Source organism: Marmota marmota, unplaced genomic scaffold (assembly GCF_001458135.2).
Source record: "Marmota marmota marmota unplaced genomic scaffold, marMar, whole genome shotgun sequence".
In the NCBI taxonomy this organism is placed as follows: domain Eukaryota; kingdom Metazoa; phylum Chordata; class Mammalia; order Rodentia; family Sciuridae; genus Marmota; species Marmota marmota.
Genome location: NW_026000016.1, coordinates 46,946,477 through 46,965,212, shown reverse-complemented (window position 1 = coordinate 46,965,212; position 18,736 = coordinate 46,946,477). Strand labels below are relative to the sequence as shown.

At 49.7% G+C, this 18,736-nt stretch overlaps 1 protein-coding gene and 1 long non-coding RNA gene across 3 annotated transcripts in view; one reads left to right on the top strand and one right to left on the bottom strand.

Annotated features, from left to right (window-relative positions):
• Positions 1–782: 782 nt before the first annotated feature.
• On the bottom strand, positions 783–14,094 carry LOC107140698 (proline and arginine rich end leucine rich repeat protein). 2 transcript variants are annotated; one of them, XM_015483875.2, is made up of 3 exons: positions 13,942–14,094; positions 5,865–6,856; positions 783–3,365 (listed from the first exon to the last, which is right to left on the bottom strand). In XM_015483875.2, the coding sequence occupies exons 2-3, from the start codon at positions 6,838–6,840 to the stop codon at positions 3,190–3,192; spliced, it is 1,152 nt and encodes a 383-aa protein (XP_015339361.1). In that variant the 5' UTR covers positions 6,841–6,856; positions 13,942–14,094; the 3' UTR covers positions 783–3,189. The 2 variants fall into 2 exon arrangements, with proteins under 2 accessions (XP_015339361.1, XP_015339358.1); XM_015483872.2 differs by having other exon boundaries at positions 13,932–14,088.
• LOC125618537 overlaps positions 13,949–18,736 on the top strand; it is a 28,404-nt gene continuing 23,616 nt past the window's right edge. The window contains exon 1 of the long non-coding RNA XR_007349879.1: positions 13,949–14,082. This is a non-coding gene — a long non-coding RNA (uncharacterized LOC125618537). The remainder of the gene's footprint in view (positions 14,083–18,736) is intronic.

Sequence of the window (18,736 nt, the reverse complement as noted above, 5' to 3'; positions counted from 1 at the left end):
ACGCTTCAGACTGAAATCCAATTCGTGGAATTTCCCCCTTTACCAAGTTATGAATTCCTCAAGGGCATGGGGTCTGTATTGCTCAGCCTAAATTCTTAACTGGGAACCTGGCCTATAGTTGATGTCCCTGAACATTTGCCAAATGGACCTGAAGCAGGTGTTCAGCAGGCAGGATGGGAAGCAGGAGGGCATATTTGGCAGTTTTCTCCTACAGAAGGTGGTATGAACTGGGATTCTAGTAAGTCACTTTTGGAGCCAAGTTCCTTCCAAAGAGGAGCCAGGGGCACCCCCTGCTTGCCTTTCAGGAACTTCTGCATGGCCTACAGACCCCCATTTCAAATGATTTGGCCCTTTATTCTCTGCCCTCAAAATGGCTTTTCCATTGTTCCTGTGCACATTACATTTCCCCAGTTCATCCCTAAGCTTGGCCAGGAAAGTTGACTGTTTTGTCTTTCCACCTGTGCCTCAAAACTGAGCCTGGGGAGACCTTGACAATTTAGTGTCTGTGGGTCAAAAGAACCTGGGGGTTTGGATTCAGATGTGGCTGTTTGATTTCTAGTCTAACATTAGGAATAATTTCTCTTGAGGGCTATGAGTTTTGAGGAAATTCTCTGAGAAAAAGCTTTGAGATGACTGTCCCAGCAGATTCTTAAGAATAATTTCTTTCCTCCACCCATCTTTTCAGTAAGAGGTGTGGAGGTGGGGGGTGGTGTCAGGGGATAGGGATACAGATGACTTTAAGGTATTATCTTGACCTGTTCACAGTCTCAATTTCAAGCAAGTTGTTTTTCATATTACTTTATTTCCTCTGCTGTAAAGCGTGTTGAAATGTGAAACTTGTTCCACAAAGTTAACATGGTCTTCAAGAGAGAGTAGCTATATGTGCAGAGTACACATACACACCTACGTACACACCTGTTTATGTAGATGCCAGCAGCACTGAGGCAATGAACTTGGGTAAAGAGAAGGGGCTTTCTAAACTGAAAGGCAACCTGCCCATTGTGTGTGCTTGGCCGGGGTGGGGGTAACCTATGATGCCAATTGAATGCTCCCCCTGTGGTGTACAGCTGCAGAGAGCAACACAGGGAGCAGACAGATTCTAGATGGGGCAATGGAATGATGATGATGGTGTGGCCACTAAAAGGTTTGCAGGACTAGGCTCCCCCTGGGGAGTCACAGGAGCTGTGCTCCCCTAAGGGCCTCACCAAAGGGGCTGAGGTCGCAGGGTGTGAACAGGTCCGAAGGGGGCTTATCCAGGCCATAGCACCAGGTTGCTTACAGCCATAATAATATGTTGACTTTAAGCAGGAGCCTTGGAGAAACCAGCTGCAGCCAGAAGAGGAAGCTGAATGGAGCAGGGAAAAGAGTCGGGGGTGGGATGGACCTAGAAGGTGCAAAAAAGAAGTGAATGAGAGTATAATAGAAATGCCTTAATGTTTGGGACTCGGCTTAATCCAACTTCTTGAAACCTTTGGAGCTTTTCTCATCCTGGCTTGAGGGTGGGCACTGTGTTACCTGTTTCCAGAACATCCACCTCTCCATACTCCCCACCAGCATACACACTCAGGACTACAGAGGGTCAGAGCCCCTGGAGTAAATTAGGGGGGAAAGAGGTAGGTGAGGAAGCCCAGGTGCCACTTGGAGACCTGCTGAGCTGCTCACCTGGGCCAGGTAAGGAGAAAAGAGAATCCTTTGGGGAGGGACAATCATATAGGGAATAAATTACTGCAAAGAAAGGGGTAATAGGTAAGACTTGTCCTGCATTAGGGTGTGCTGGAGAGTGCAGAGATGAAGACTTGGCACATGAGAACTGGGACCTCAAAGGAGCATTTTATCCCCACCTGTGTTTATGGATGTGGGAGCTGAGAGCAAATGGATCTGTCAGGATCAAGGTCAAACTGTATTCTCATCTGGGCTCTCCAAGGTTTCCCATTTATGCTCATTCACTGTTAGTAAAGATGCAGACCTCTGCACCTTTGTGCCCTTTGGGCTCTAGAGGAGAGAGGCACCATGCACGTCACCCGTGGCTCTTCCAAGCTGGAATCCTATACCAGCTTCTTAACCTTGGAACATCACCCCACCGAGAGGGTGAGGAGTCTGGAGCCAGCTGTGACCTTCAGCAGCCACCAGGTGTCACTGATGTGTCTGTCTTAGAAATGGGGGCCAAATTCCAATGTGGCAGAGGCTTCTGGGAGATTTCCAGATGCTCCGCCCCTTCTTCCTTGTTCCTCAAGAACCGCCTGCTTGGGGGTGGAAGTGACTGGGCTGATCACACTAACACAGAACAGATGGCGGGGTGGGGCGGTGTCTCTTGACCTTCCACTGTGAACACTGTGTTCCCCAGGGCCTCAGGACTTGAGTTAAAGTTGGGTCAGGGGGGCTGCAGGACCCATCTATACTGACATGGGCCCAGCCTCAGACCCTGATCCCCAGCCCCCTCCCTCTAGCTGAATCCCAGTTCTTTGAGCCACTGTTCCTATCTGAGGCCCAGCAGGAGGGTGTATGCTGGGTTTGCCTGGAGAAGGAGGAGGGACTTCAGACTATCCCTGTGCAGAGACAGCCAGATGCAGGCCCTTTGGGAACCCTAACCCTCCGGCCCATCTTGGTCATTCCCTCACACTTCCTTCCTGGATAATGTGGATGGCAGAGAGCAGTGCTGTGTCCCTGAACAGGGAGGTGGAACAGCAGTTTTGGAAGGAGGGATCCTTGGTTGAGGAGACCTGGATTTCTCAGCCTCTTTGGGGCAGCGTTGCCCAAGATGGAGAAATCTCCAGCAGGACTCTCCGAAGCTCACCTCTGGGCTTCCCCAAATCATCTCTGTGTCTCACTTGGCCAGGACCAAGGTCAGATGTCAATCCATGGCCCAGCCTGAGCCAGGAGTGATGGGTGGAAGAGGGAAGAGGGTATGTGAAGTCCTTAGGCATACATCTGTGTTTCTGGAGTAGAGGGAGATCACAGGAGGCCAGCCGTTTGGGTGTGTGTGTGCAGGGGGTGCCTTTGAACTGGGTGGGACCAAATCAAGCCCTGGGAAGTCTTGCTTCAGAGCTGCAGCAGAACCTACGGCATCTCCCATCCTCAGAAAGGGGAGAGGTAAGAGGCGGGGCTGGGAGCAAGAGAGGGAGACAGAGAAAAATGATGGGCACAGGCGCCTTCAAGTGCGGTCGGAGGAGGTCCAGCCCAGGGCAAGGTCTAGATGACCACGGACTGCAGGAGGCGGAAGCACATCATGAGGTCCAGTGGGATGGGTGGCTTCAGGAAGTTCCCATCCAGCCGCAGGTAGCGCAGGTGTGGCACGTTCTCTAGGTCTGAGGAGAAGTCGTGGAAGGCCACCAGGTCATGGGGACAGATCTGCGTCCCATTGATTTCTATGGAGAAAGAAGGGGAGACGTCAACAGCAGGGTGCGAGGGAGGCAAAGAGAAGGAAGGACTCTAGAATTCTCTCTGGAACTAGCTGACCTTGGGAATGGGTGACCATAGATGGGTGGCCCTAACCTCCAGGCTGTTTACTCATTTGCAAAATGACTGAAAGTTGGAAATGATCAATAATTGTTATTGAAGTCACTCTGGAGAATTGGATGTTACAATATCCGACCCATAGCATCCTGGGGTGTTAAATTGGAAGGGGTCCTTGGAGACCCCCATGATCAGGTTTATGCTGTAGAAAGAGGAATCTAGCTAAGTGTGGAGAAGGAACAGAGGGAGGGAAGATCGGAAGCCACGGGGATGTGAGAATTACTCTGGAGAATTACGCCTGTGGGGTGGGTGTGGAGTGTGAGGATGGATGGAAGATGGTTATGTCGACAGAAGTAGGGATGACAGGAAGAGGAAGAGATCTGGGGAGGTGATGAGCCCACTGATTCTCAAGTGTCCATGGCCAGAGATTCCATTTTATCCTTTGCCTCTTATGAGACAGATGAGGCATGTCATCTTCTAAATAAGATTCTTTTTTCTCCCTAAGCCTGGCCTTGCTTGTCCTCTGTGGAGACTAAAGAGGGAAGAGAGGGAGGAGTCATTGTTGTCTTCTCTTCCTCTCCTGTTTTCTCTCTTTCATGGTTGAGGTAATGGAAGGACCCTGACCCAGGTGGATTTTCCCATAGGGCTTTATTATTTTGTGCCTTATTATTCTGACACTTGTTCCTCATTGTGTGAAATGTTGAGGGTGGTGCCTGCCCTGTACATCAACGAGGGAATGTTTATGATGTCATTTTGCAAAATGTACAGGTGGCAGCAATATGATAATTGTTGAAAACATAATCGTGCCAGGCATGGTGACACATGCCTGTAATCCCAGTGTCTTGGGAGGGAGGCTGGTGCAGGAGGATTTTGAGTTCAAAGCCAGCCTCAGGATCAAGGCCCTAAGCAACTCATCAAGATCCTGTCTCTAAATAAAATATAAAAAAGGGCTGGGAATGTGGCTCCGTGGTTAAGGGCCTCTGGGTTGAATCCCCGGTACCAAAAAAGAAAGAAAAGAAAACATAATCATCATGCTGACCCAGGTCCCACTGTGCCCATCCTATTCTGTTAGTGATGTGGAAGTCAGGCTGGGTGGGGGTGAGCGCTTGCAGTGGAGGGCATGATTTTTCTGACTTCAACCTCAGCAGTCTGAGATACTTCTCTGCAACATGTTTTTCCACAGTCTGGAACTGTCACCATCTATTAATTGAAGTGTCCTTTCTGTCTATATTCTCAACCTATTCATCTTTCTGGGGTTAATGTGTTCCACTTTAATTGCTATCTGCAGGGTAAAATTAGACTGCTTTTCTATTTTCCTGAATTTGTTTCTTGCAAGATAAACAAACACACACCTTCTTCACTTCTTGTAATTATCCCAGATACATGAACAGGCCTGTGTGTCCATTTGTTCCAAGATCATAGAAACTTAAATTCTCTCTTTTTGGATTAGAAACCAAAGATCCTCCCATATTGTTCTAGGTTTCCCTTTCTTTTTCCTTGATTCTCTTCACCCTTCATTCCTTATATGAAGGGAGCCAGATACTCTTTCATTTCTGAAGCTTCTGCTCAGATCTGACATTCTGATTAAAGCACAGTTGAGACTCTCCACTTCCTGTTCTATGCTGCAATAAACTGAGGACCCTGTAATATAGCTTAGCCCAACTCTCTCTCTCCAATGTGCAACTAAACATTGCAACCTTCCAGACAGATTCAGAAAGCACCAGCATACAGGCATTTTTTTCCCCCTAGCTGCCACATTTTTACCAGTTGTATATGCTGAAAAAATAGCTGCCTCTCTGGATACCTTTCACAGACTCTTCAAAACTGAGGTCCAACTTTGAGAAGAAGCTTTCTCCCACAGTGCTGGCTTCTGCAGCATACAAGCCCAGGACATTTCAGGGTGAGCATTCAATATTTCTATTCTGTTTTTAGGAGAATGTCCAGGAGTATATTCTATGTCTACCCTATTAATAGATCCAGATGCCAAAGAAACTGGTACTGATGAGAACAGATGGAGGAAGAAAACCTATTACCCTCCAAACATGGCATTTTGTAACTTCATCCATATTTAACTATTAAGTCCTCCTATCAACCTTGTGCTACAAGGTATTGTTTTCATTCTCTTTTTATAGATGAGAAAACTTCCTGGAAGGGTCAACTAACTTTTCAAGGTCACATACATACAGCAAGTGGTAAGGCCAAGATTTGCAGTCCAGAGATCAAGTGGATGCTTTTCCAGTGCTAAGGATCAAACCCAAAGCCTCCTGATGCTAGGCAAGCACTTACCACCCAGCCACATCCTTCCCAGAGGATGCTTTTGGTATCGCCCACTCTGAGGCTCCTGAGAAAGGGTGTAGAGCCCCCACCCTCCCTGGCCCTGGCCCCTGCAGCCCTGGCCCCACCCCACTCACTCTCTATGCTGTTGTTGTTGAGGTACAGGTGCTCCAGCTTGTTGTTGATGGCCGGCACATTGCTAATCTTGTTGTGGGACAGGTGCAGCACGAGCAGGTTGGAGATGTTGAAGGAGTTCTTGGGGAGTCCCCTATCCGACAGCCTGTTGTAGTTCAGCCGGATGAAGGCGAGGTTGGGGAAGCCCTTGAAGTATCCATTAGGGATGGTCTCGATCTTGTTGCTGTCCAGGTAGAGCTGGTGAATGGCCGAGGGGACCTTGGGTGGCATCTTTCTCAGGATGTTGTGGGCCAGGTTGAGCTGCATGAGGCTCTTGAGGCCCTGGAAGGTGTCGGGCTTGAAGACGCCGTCGCTCAGCCTGTTGTGCTGCAGATCCAGGAGCAGCAGGTTCTCCAGCTTGCTGAAGACGCCCGGGGGGATCCTGGAGATGTGGTTCTGGCTGAGCCTCAGCTGCTCCAGGTTCCGGGGCAAGGCCGAGGGCACCTCTTCCAGCTGGTTCTTCTCCATGTAGAGGAACACCAGGCTGGGCAGTTTCTCCAGCACCCTCTGGTCTACCTTGCGAATCCGGTTGTTGTCCAGGTTGATCCACCTCAGGCCCGTGGCGTTCTTGAAGGACTCCACAGGGAGTTCAGAGATGAAGTTGTTCTGGAGATAGAGGTAATGGATGCGGGGCGGGATGACAGGGACCTTGCGCAGGTTGCGGCTGTCACAGTAGAGGGCCGATGGGAAATCAGGGGGGCAGTAGCATTCCCGGGGACAGTCAGGGAAGACAGATGGAGGGCCCGGAGGCAGTGGGGGAGGCAGGTCTGTGGGCTCTGCTGGCTCATGGGGCTGGGGAAAGCTTGGAGTGGGCCTGGGCCGGGGCTGGGGCCTGGGCCTGGGCCGGCTCCCGGGTCTTGGTCGTCTTGTTGACTGGCCTTGGGCCCCTGAGGCCAAGATGAGGAGAAGTGGGAGGAGCCAGCAGAGGGATGACCTCATGATCCAGGTGATTCACCTGCAGAGGGGAGACCCAGGGGTTCATTAGTTTGCAGGGCTGCAGGGGTAGATGCCTTGACTCTATGGCCAGAGCCAGGCAGGACTGGCTCCTGGGGAGATGGTCCAGAGCTAGGGGACTATAGAGCAGGTGAGGATAAAGAAGGCTCCAGGTTCTGGATTTCCCACATAGTAGCAATGAACCTGCTCTGGGGAGGATGGTCCATCCTGGGAGAAAGCCCACTGAACTGGGTCAGGAGTTGGAGAAAGCCCTTGACCCCTCTGGTCCTGCATCTCTCCATTTGTGGCATGAAAAGATCATTCCTGCCTTTATAAGAGGCATGTTAGGATGTATGAGCCTTGAGTCCTGGGGTATTACATCTGGAAGAGTCCTTAGAGATCCCATCACAGTGTTTTTCAAACTGTGCCTCCATTTCCACAGGGTCCCTTGGGTTGGGGAACTGAGGAGGTGGCCCTGGGTACTCTCAGCCCATTCTTGTACCAACTTAGATTTTAAAAATCTGTTGTATACATTGAGGTTTAGCCAAAACATTCATTTGAGAAAAGAAAAGAAAAAATTTCATTACCAAAAATGGTTTGACCCCACCAAGAACCCACTGTTTACAGAAAAGTGAGTCTGGAGGGAAAAAGTGGCTTGCTAAGGCCAGGAAGTCATTTCACAGACAACTGAGTACAAAAATCGAAATCTTCCGCCTTCCAGAGCAGAGCTCATGGGAAGAAGGAAAGTGCTCAGACACCCTGCATCCACCCATGCTCACCCGTGCTCTGGCCTCCCCTCTCCTCGCCCACTGCACTTGGCTCAGAGAATGCTGGTCTTTGCCAGCATAAGCCATGCCAGGAATTTCTCCCCAGATGTGGAGGCTCCTGGGAAAATAAATAGGAAAGGAATAGAAAGATATAGGGGAAAAGCACTTTTTCCTTTGACCTGGTATTTCTGCTCTCCATATCCTTTGGAGTTGGTAATATTGAGGTAAGCTATCAAGAGGAACTTCCTTTTGTCTTCAGTAACATTGGAATAGGAAGCTTAAGGATCTTTTGGATTTGCCTTTCCATTGGCCTTGATGACACCTCAGATAGGGCCATGTGGTTGGAGATGAATGAACCTAGAGAAATATCAATCAACCCAGGGCCACGGTGGCGAGTGGCAGTTCCCACAGGCTTCCTCCCCTGGCCTGGGCTGGGAAGGGTCCAGGAAGAGGGTGCCCTGTACCTTCCCTTTCTAAGACTATCAACCCTACTCTATCCCTGCTGGTCTCCAGCCAAGGTCCCCTTCCCACATAGTTGCAAATGGATTTTTTTGTACTTTCTGCTCAATTGTGATGGTCCACCCCCTGTCCCAGGCCCTGGGGATGCAGGCTTCTTGGGGTTCACAGCTTTCACTCACACGTGCACACACACCCTAGAACCCAGCTGCACACTCTTACACACCTACATGCATGGTCCTCTCCCCATTCCACACATAGAAGCAGACTCACACTCACATGTGCCCTGTGTGCATGCATGTATGGGAAGGAAGCGGAGAGGGAGGCTGGCTTCTCCAAGGGGGTCTCGGGCCATTTTTCCCTGGACCTCTCTATCCCCAGGGGCCTTGCAGTGAGGTTCCTGGCCTCACCTGCTGTGGAGGTGTGACAGTCTGGCGACCCACTGAAAGGACTGAAAAGACAAGACGTTCATTGTGGAACCTTAAACTTGAGCCTCATTGCTGGACTCCAGATCACTTATATTTGTTGAATTATGAATTAACACTTTATAAAGCCTATAATTTTCTGGAAAATAGCACACAATCATATTACATATAAATTAAGGGGGCAGTTTAAACACTAATATTCTAAACATAAACATTTTTAAAAGCCCAACTTATGGACCTTCCCCCCCACCCCTTTGTGAATTTCTTTGTATTTTAATCACCCAGAAGTCTGGAAATACGCCAGAAGTAAATCTCTCCTGCTGTGAGAATGAATACTGGCTCCAAGGCCAAGTCTAGAGGCGGCTGAGGTTCCTTATTCCCCTTCATTGCCTTTGTCACCAAAGCACATGTGAGGTGCCCTTAAAGCAAGCAATGCTTGCAGAGCTTCCAGAAACTTCCTGCTCTGTTATCTGGGAGTGACTTGGGAGCTGGCCTCTGCGGGGGTTGGGTTCTCAGTGTCACAGAGCCTGGATGGCCATTGTCAGGGTGACATGAATGGGAAGGTCAGTCCCAATTCTGCCCTGCAGGGCCACCACATCCCCATCTCCAGTGCCAGACCCTTGGAGAACCATCTTATCCTCCCACTAGTCCCTTTGACCCTTTTGCATTCCAGTCCTCAAGGGCTAGCCAAATTCCTCCCAGAACCTACAAGAGGCTCCCTAGGAAATGCACCCTGGGGCGTGGGGCATGGGGCAAATTTCCACAGAAGCTTGGAGCCCCAGGCTGAATCAGAGCCACTCCACGGCCTGAGCACACAAGGAAATAGTGCTAGTTTCTAAGCCCTTTTTCAGGGGCCTGCTCCTCCCTGCAGAGCTTGGCTGGCAGCACAGCAGATCTCTGGCCCAAGCTCAGTGATATCCTAAGTCTCTAAAACCAGACCCAAGATCCTGGAGGTACCCAGACTTCAAGGAGAGTCACAGTCCCTCCCATAGAGCCCCAAACCTACCCCTCTCCACTCCTGCCTTCTGTCCAATATCAAGCTCCCTCAGGGTGGAGTATGCATGTGTGTTTAAAATTTCTTATGCTTTTGCAAGCACACCTCCCCACCCCACCCCCCCCTTTCTGCTAGTCAATGACCACTTGTTAGACACCTACAACGACGTGATTCATGCAGCCCGGTCTCCAGCACCGGCTCTCACAAAGGTGCTGCTTCATGGAGGGGAAGAGCAGTTGCTTTGGCCAACCCTAAATTCACTCTCTACATTTAGGCACATTTCCTAAGAGAGTTTAAAATTCAAATGTCAGTTCCAACTATATAAATCTGAACTTGAACCCTAGCTCTGACTCTCTTCCCCGGGCACCAGCCAGCTCATCTGTGTGAGGATTTAAATGAGATCATGCATTCGAAGGCACGCAATTGAGGTCAAAATCTCTACAAATGGCAGGACTTATTGATTTATCTATTTATTTATCTACAAAAGAGTGGGTTCTCTAGGGAGTTCATTGATCTTTAAAGTGAGCTATTCCTCTTTCCTATCTATCACATTTATTTAAGGTTAGAATCCAGGACTGGTACAGTGTTTCAGCTTTGAACAAGGCTGGGCTGAGGCCCAGAGGGCTTGTCAAGTCCTTAGGAGCTGGTTTAAGGATAGTTGGCTTTGTGTGGAGAGGTCAGGGTCGTCTGCCAGGGCTGGGCAGGGTTAGCATCAGTTTTATTCATACTATGAACTGACATTCTTACAACAAATTATCTGGCTAAGTAGTCGTCTTTAAGTGTCCTCGTGGCTTAGCACAGACAGATACCCTGTCCCCGAACCAGGCCTATGGACACTCCCTAGACCCCATTTTTGGTGCTGGGGATGGAACCCAGTGCCTCACCCACGCTAAGCATGCACTCTACCACTGAGCTACACACTTAGTCCCATCTCTTCTTCCTCTTCTTTCTCTTTTAAACCCAGACTTTTGGAAGCCATTCTGTTCTCTATATCTCTTCCTGTAGCCCAGAGGGCAATTGGAAGCAGGGACAATCAGGCATCTCTGCCCGCTCATTCGCTCATTCGTAGAAGAATGAGACAGGTGCACCCAGTCAGCCTGGAGCTCTTTCCAATCCCCATTAGGACTGGTGTGGTCCTGTTCTGAGCCTCAATTGCCTCATCTGTAAAATGGGGATAACAAAACCTTCTCTCTGTCTACATTCCTCATGCATTTGTCAGAAGGGAATGTGATAAGCAACTTTTAAATGTGCTACCGATCAAAGAGTGCTAAAAATAAATATAATACTATTATGGAGAGACCATCTGTCTCCCCCAGTGTCTACCACAAGGCAAAGTGTAAACAGAATGAAGTTTTATGGCCTCCGGCAATGAGTCCAGAAGAGCAAATTTTCCCTTCTGGGAAACCAGAGTGGAAGAAACCAGAGTGAGAAGAGTGAGAAGACTTTTCTCCTCTGACAGCCTGCTGCCCACCATGGCCTCCTCTCTGCTCCCTCCCTGGGTTTCTTTTTCTTGGTGTAGTACTGAGGATCAAGTACTGAGGATCCGCTAACCCGTATATGCTGGGCAAGCACTCTACCTCTGAGCTATGGCCCCAGTCCTTTGATGTTGAAACAGGGTCTCACCAAGTTGCCCAGCCTGGCTTCAAATTTATAATCCTGCCTCAGCCTGGTGAGTAGCTAGGATTCCAGGTATGCACCACCAGGCCTGGCTCCACGCCAGCATCTCCAGCATCTCCAGCTGCTTAAGAAGGACAAGAAGAATCTGTTTGCCAGGAATGGTGGCGCACGCCTGTGATCTCAGCGGCTCAGGAGGCTGAGGCAGGAGGATCGCGAGTTCAGAGCCAGCCTCAGCAAAGGTGAGGCACTAAGCAACTCAGTGAGACCCTGTCTAGGAATAAAATACAAAATAGGGCTGGAGATATGGCTCAGTGTTCGAGTGCCCTGAGTTCAACCCCCAGTACCAACAAAGAAGAGGAGGAGGAGGAGGAGGAGGAGGAGGAGGAGGAATCATCATCATCATCTGTCTGATGGCTCCAGTAATTATAGATTTGGATCTCAACCAGATCTGTAGTTGTTTTCCCTGGGCATACTAATACCTTTCTTTTCCCCCCAATGCTGGTGATCAAATCCAGGACCTCGTACATGCTAGGTAGGCACTTTACCCCTAGCCAACCACTTTTTGGATTATTTTGAAAGTTAAGTGAGTTAATGTGGCAAAGTAAGTGCTCAGTGAATGCCAAGGGATTATTGATAATATTTCAAGGTAAGGGGCCTTTTCTCCTTCAGCCTCGTTCAAGGGCAGCCCCACTCACTGCTCAAAAGCAGGGGTCTTTCTTGCAGTGTAGATATTGCCTCTTCCATGCAGAGCAACTTCTTTGTGACTCTGAAGACTCCACTTAGGACTCGGAATCAATGAGTTTGGAGAGACCCTAAAAGCCCCCTGGCCACCTGGGAAAAGCTAACTCTGTCCCTCTGGTTCACTAACCTCGCCCCACACTTTCTGCAGCTGGTAAGAGGGTAGCAAAGGTGGAGTCTCCTTCCTCTGCTGCCTGGGGGACAGTCTTTCATACCTGGTTTTTTGTTTTACCCCTCTGGCTTTGAGATGCTTCTCTCTTGTGTTCAATAAACAGGGCTACCCTCCAGGGAAATGAAGAGGGAGCAAAGAACTTCACAGTAGGCCCGACCTCTGAGACAGCCCATCAGAACCGAAAGCTGTCATGAAGAGGAGAGGGAGTCTAGAAGGGTTGGAGCTCAGCCAGCATCATGTTCAGCAGATAAGAAGAAACAGGAGCTCTTTGAAGCTGTACTGAGGGAACTATGTTTCTGAAATGATCCTTTGTGATAGAGATGCTTGGGCTTGCAAGCAGGATGGAGAGGGCCACTCACCGGGGACAGTCCTATTCCCTCCAGTGCTCACTCTGACTCTCCAGATAAGGGAGGGCCTGTTGGGACACTTGGAGCTCCTTTTCCAGGCAACCACACAGCCTTCTGCTCAGAGAACACTGGAGAAGTCCTGGGTTCATACATGGCAGAAGGTCTCCCTCAGGCCCCAACTCAGTTTATCAAGCCCTGGCCAACCATTGGGACCCTGGATGTATTTTAAAAAGCATGGATTCCTGGTTTGCATTCAGCCTGCCTGGAATGAGGGTCCACACACTGTGTTTTTAGCAAGCTGTCCTCACAGCCACTGTCCCCACCACCCCTGGTGGTCTGGAGATGAGCTGTGCCTGGGAATCCTGCCAGCCCAAACCCTGCCTGCCACTCCCCACCTTGTCAGTGAGTTTTGGGGATGGGGAGGGGTCCCCAGTTTTCCCTTCCCTGATAGCTTAAGGAATAACTGTCTTCTTTTCCCTCTACCACAAGATCCCCTTTCTAACCTCAAGGGTTGTGTTAATTTTGGAATGGCTTTAAGGAGAGATTTTTTATTTTTTTATTTTTTTTGCCTACAAAGGAGAAAAAACCAAACCAAAACAAAACAAAACAAAAAAACAACTGCCCTAGATTTGGGAATCAGGACCTCTAAGACTTGCAGGCTGGATGTGGTGGTGGCACATGCCTGTAATCCCAGTGGCTCAGGAGGCTGAGGCAGGAGGATTACGAGTTCAAAACCAGCCTCAGCAACTTAGCAAGGCCCTGAGCAACTTAGCAAGACCCTGTGTCTAAATTAAAAAAAAATAAAATAAAACAAGCCGGGGATGTGGCTCAGTGGTTAAGTGCCCCTGGCTTCAGTCCCTGGTACCAAAAAAAAAAAAAGACTTGCAGGCAGGGTTGCTTTCTTTTCTTTCTTTCTTTCCAAAAGCCAAGTGGTTTGGACCAGGAAGACAGAAATTCGGACTGCTGAGCAGATCTGCTTGGAAGGCTACATCTTTCTCCCTCCTACCCAATTAAGCTCAAAAGAACAGAGAGAGTCTTCCAGCTCCTGTCTCACTCGTCCTCTCCCTGCCCGGCCTAGACTCAGGACACATGATTTTCTTTTGGCTCTGCCATCTCCGTGAGAAGACACACTTTCTCTTTGCTCTTACAGCTGGAGAGGTGTGTGAGAGGGTGAGAGACTAGATGCAGAGAGAGTGTGTGTGTCTTTGACAAAGTGTGACAATACATGAAAGGTGCAGAGAGATGGGCTTAGTGTCCAGTTTCTATGGCAACACCTGCTCTGTTGGAATTCTGTGTGCGACGTAGCTCTCTGGGCTACAGCAAACATCTGTAGCAAGAAAGTTTCCCTTTAGCAGCAGCGAATATGGGGGTACAGGAGGATGGAGAGGAGAAGAGGAAGAGGGCGGGGGAGGAAAGGAGGAAGACTGCATTTGAGCTCTTTGGGGAGGAGGGGGGGGAAGGAAGCAGGGACACACTGGGAAGACAGAGGCTTGATCAGTAAGCTGGATGGGAAGGGCAGGGGGTAACTGGCTGGAAAAAGGAGACTTCAGAACTCCTGGGCCTCTCCCAGCCCGGGCTTACCTGCACACACCTGCTGTCCTCAGCTCTGGGTCGGGCGGTCCTCCTCTTCCTCCCCACCCTTCGGTGGAGCTGTGGCAGCAGAGAGCCAGCTAGAAGTTCTGATCTCCCGTGGTGGTGCGTGCTGACTTTTCTTCCACCAGATCCTACTAGGGTGGGGAGGTTAGGTTAGGGGGAGGGAGGGGCAGATTGCAGGGAGGGAGAGGAGGGAGGGAGGAGAGGAGAGAGGGAGGGAGCTTGGGAAAGGAGGAATGACAACAATAAAGTCTTTATTTGGCAGCCAAAACTCCAAAGACTTCGTCCACACACCATGCCCACTAACGGACTCGCTTTTAATAATGTTTCCTTCTGCTGCTGCTGCTGCTGCTGGAGAGGACTATTTGGCCCCTGTTTGGAAAACAAGCTAAATTAACAGGGGAACAGGCATGGGAATCAAGCCTCCGTAGGCCAGGCCAGTCCAGCACGGGCCTGTTGAATTCCTCCTTACAAGTGCCTTGCTTTGATGCTGGTCTCTCCCTGGTGTTAGATTCCCAGCCCAGTGAGGGGGCTGGGATGCTTCTTCTGATCAGGGACTGTCCTTCCCCAAAGCATCTTCTCCAGGAGATTGTTAACAGAGTGGAGTCTTACCATGCAGTGAGCTGGCACAGGAGATCACTTTGGTTTGGCTGGCCTAAGGACCAGAAAGGCAAAAGTTGGGCCTGAGTCACACACAGCAAAGTTAAAACTAAATTCAGATCTGATGGAAGACCCAAGGTCACTGTTCCTAGTTCATGTGGACAATGCTGGAATCTTCTTTCAGTGTCTCTATCACATTCAAGTGAGATTTGGGTGCTGTGTGGTCATCCCATAAAGTGACTGGGAAATCCAAATTTCCCCAGTGACTGTCAATATCCCAGAAGATCCATTCAAGTATCACCAATGCCTTTAACAACACTGTTCAGTTAAAACTCTCAGCACACTTGCAGTCAAAGTAGTAACCCCAGGAAACTTCCTGCCATCCCCATTGACTATTTAGAACCCCAGTGAAATTCACTTCTGTCTCCATGGGCCCCTGGAAAGCTGCAGAGCCCAATGACAGGGGACTCCCCCCCACCCATCCCTCAAAAAGAACATAAAAGTTAAAGTCAAAGCCAAGCACAATGACACATACCTGCACTCCTAGCTACTCTGGAGACTGGGGCAAGAGAATCACTTGAACCCAGGAGTTTGAGACCAGCCTAGGCAATATAGTGAGTCTCAGGAAAAAATAGAATATCAATAAATAAATTTGGGTCGTCTCTGGGCTCTGCCACTTACAAGCTATGATCTTGGACAAGTTGCCTGATCACGAGGAGCCTCCGTTTCCTCCTGTATAATATGGGTATGTCTCTACCTCCGAGGGTTGGGAAGATCAAATGACACCATAAATGTGGAGCACTTTGTAAACCAGGACATTTGTAAACATTTGTCAAAGACATTAGGGTTTAGAAAGGGGTTATAGTGAATGGCAGTCGGCCTGAGAAGGGAAGAAGGAAAATTCCAACCCACACCTTCTCTCCCCACCCGCTTCCTCCCCAGATCCTGTGCCTTCCAGATCCTGCTAGTGAGGCCCCGCGGGAGCTCGGCTGGTGCCTCTCCAGATTCCCATCAGCACTGGGCCACTTGTGCCCTTCATGTTTCCCCCAGATGGGGCACAGCCTGCTCTGTAGACTGAGAGCATCAGACCCCGGCTCACAGAGACCTAGATGAGCAGAGTACGGTGAGGTGCAGGGAAGAAACTGGGTTCCAGGGGAAGGACAGCTACGAGGAGTGTGGGCAGAGGCAGGTGTTATCACTGCATCCACCCAAATCCCCAGAGCCTGTGCTCCTGGGCAGGTGACAACCCACTTCCCAGCCCTTCCCAAGCAGGAGCGTCTCCTTCCCACTCTCTCATTTCCCTGTCCAGGCTATGCAGACAGAATTGGCCCAAAGATGAGGGACAGCCGGTGGGACACTCAGGAAGGCCTAGAGTACAGTTCTGATTGGTGACCTGTGGATATGATATGACTCAAGGACCTAATAGAATTTTGATAGCACATTGATTAAAATTCATATTATGGAAAATTTAAAACATACATACACCTACATGGAAGAATATTAATTAATGACCTCATTACCTATACCCAGTTTCAACAACTACCGAATCACACTCATTCTTGTTTCTTCTACCCCCTGCCCCCCACATACACCCACAAACTATTGGTACACTTTGAACCATTAATTTTTTTTTTTTTGGTACTGGGGATTGAATCCAGGGTGCTCAACCACTAAGCCACATCCCCAGTCTTTTTTTTATATTTTACTTTGACACAGGGTCTTGTAGTATGCTGAGGGCCTCGCTAGGTTGCTGAGGGTGGTTTTGAACTCACAGTCCTCCTGTCTCAGCTTCCTGAGCAGCCGGGATTACAGGCGTGTGCCGCTATGCCCAGCTGAAACATTGATTTTTTTTTTAATTGGGTTTGAATGCCTTTAGGCAGGGCAAGCGCTTCTCTGTCCCACACACTGACCCTCTCTGCTCTCTTATCCTGGAGTCCAGGGCCACTCCATGACTTAACTTCCTGTCCTTGAAGACATCTGAGTTCACAGCCCCTGGCAGAAGCTGAGAAATGGGAGTTGGGACAAATCAGGGAACACTGGAAGGGAGGGAATATCAGGTCATCTTAACCAACCTGCCTTCATCCCTTCGATAGAGGCTAAAACAGCCTCTAGAGGGGCCAGGTTCTTGAGAGCAGCATTATATCTTACATGTTGGGAGACCTCAGAGATGCTCCTCTCCCTCTCTGACTTTAATTCATCATTCACAAAACACAAGGTTGTACTAAGTGACCTCAGGTTCTCTTCTAACAGTATTGTGAAGAGTCTGAGGTTTGGAGTCAGGACACCTGGGTTAAAATGTCAGCCGTGCTGCTCTCTAGCTACCTGGCAAGTGGGTCATACAACATGTCTGAGCCTCATGTTCCTTGTCTGTACTTTGAAGGCAGTAACCCTGCCCAATCTCCCTCCCAGCCTCTACCAGGGTAAGGTGAGGATCACTGGAAGCCAGGTGGTTCCTCCCTAAAAAGCCTCCCCTCTCTCCTAGAGTCTAGGCAACACACAGAGGTGTGGCTTCACCTTGGAAAGGTTTTGTTTAGTTTTTGCCGTCGAGGGGATGGAACCCAGGGCCTCCCGCCTGCTAGTCAAGTGCTCTATCACTGAGTTACACTCCCAGCACTTTTATTTTGAGACAGGCTCTCTCTAAGTTGCCCAGGTTGGCTTCCAACTTGCCATCCTCCTTCCCAGGTGGCTGGATTATTGGCATGTGCCACACCACAGCACCTGGCTCCAGGGAGGTATTTCTTTCTTCCTAGTGTGGTCAGAGGACACCCAGGGACATAGCTGTGAATGCTGGGCAAACAGCGGGAAGTGCAGGTATCTAGGTTGCTGCAGCATTGACCTAGGAGAGGGCTGGGACAGCAGATTTAGGGACAGAATGCAGGGCCAGAAAATGCAGAAGACCAGGCAGGAGAGGGATGTCCACTGTGGTGGATTTGAGCTGCATTTCCAGTCTGGACTGAAAGCCATCTGGGGGCTTGTGGTTTTTTGACCCTCCTGATTAGCGCTGCTTTGGTCCTCAGCAGTGAGTGCTTGCGACCAGAGAAGGGGCAGATTGTGTGGTACCCTTTGCCTACACACGCAGAAAGGAGCTGCTTCAGGCTCTGACCTCCCCAGTGCTGGGAAAGGCAGTGTGGGCCTGAGGAGTCTGGGCCCAGTGGTCATCAGGCCCCACAGAGGCTGGCCCTGGACAGACCCTCACCCCTCACCAGCTGAGGCTCCCAGCTGTGGGAGGCCTGTGGTTGTCCTTCCCGCTCTCCAGCCTGGGGGGCCTGGGTTGCCTGGGGTGAGTGGGCTCCTGGTGGCCCGAGATGGTATCCGGTTCAATGTGGCAGAGCCACAGTACCCACCAAGGGCTTGGCACACCCTGGGCACTCAGTAGGGGTCTGTTTCATTGAACTAAAAAGGGTTGAACAAGGAGATTCTCTGTTACTTTATTTTAAAAACAAAGTTATTATTTTTTGAATAGGTAGTAATTTTCTTGATTCAAAATTCAGAAGGTTTGGGTAGAAGTTTACACACAGACAAATCTTCTCTGGCCTGTTGCCTCATTACCTAATTTCCTCCAGGAGGTTATCAGGGAACCAGTGTCTTGTATCCTGGCAGATGTGTCTAAAGCAGATGTAAGCAACAAATAAGTAACCAGATACTTTATTTTTATCTTGTGTATTTTAAAGATCTCCCTACATTGGGTCATAGGTTCTTTCTCTCTCTCTCTGTTCCCTGCCCTTGCTCCTCCCCCACCCCCCATGTATATGATCATTCCCTCTTGATGGACATTTAGGTTCCTGATTTTTAAGGCCAACAGTGCTGAACTTAGAGTCTCCCAAACCTAGTTCAGGTCCTGGCTGTGCCTCCTTTCCATACTAACTAGGTGACCTTGGGTCATTTGCATTTGCCAGGTATTCATTATAGTGCATCAACTCAGCAGCACAAGAAGTACATTTAGTTTTCTCCTCTAATTTCTGGATCTGAGTGCTCCTTTCATGAGAAAGTGGAAAACTCCATCTCAGTCTTTCTCGGTCCCCTTCACCCCTCCCCTGGGCCTGTGCAGCAGCTTGAGGCAGGTTTATCGGGTGCCAGGGCCCAGTGCGGTGTGGCGGGATCTCTGGGAAGGGCATGCATGTGGCCCTGGGCTAACCATACTGCTGAACACACCCTTGATCCTGTGAGGCTTCTGGCTGGCACTTTCTCACTGC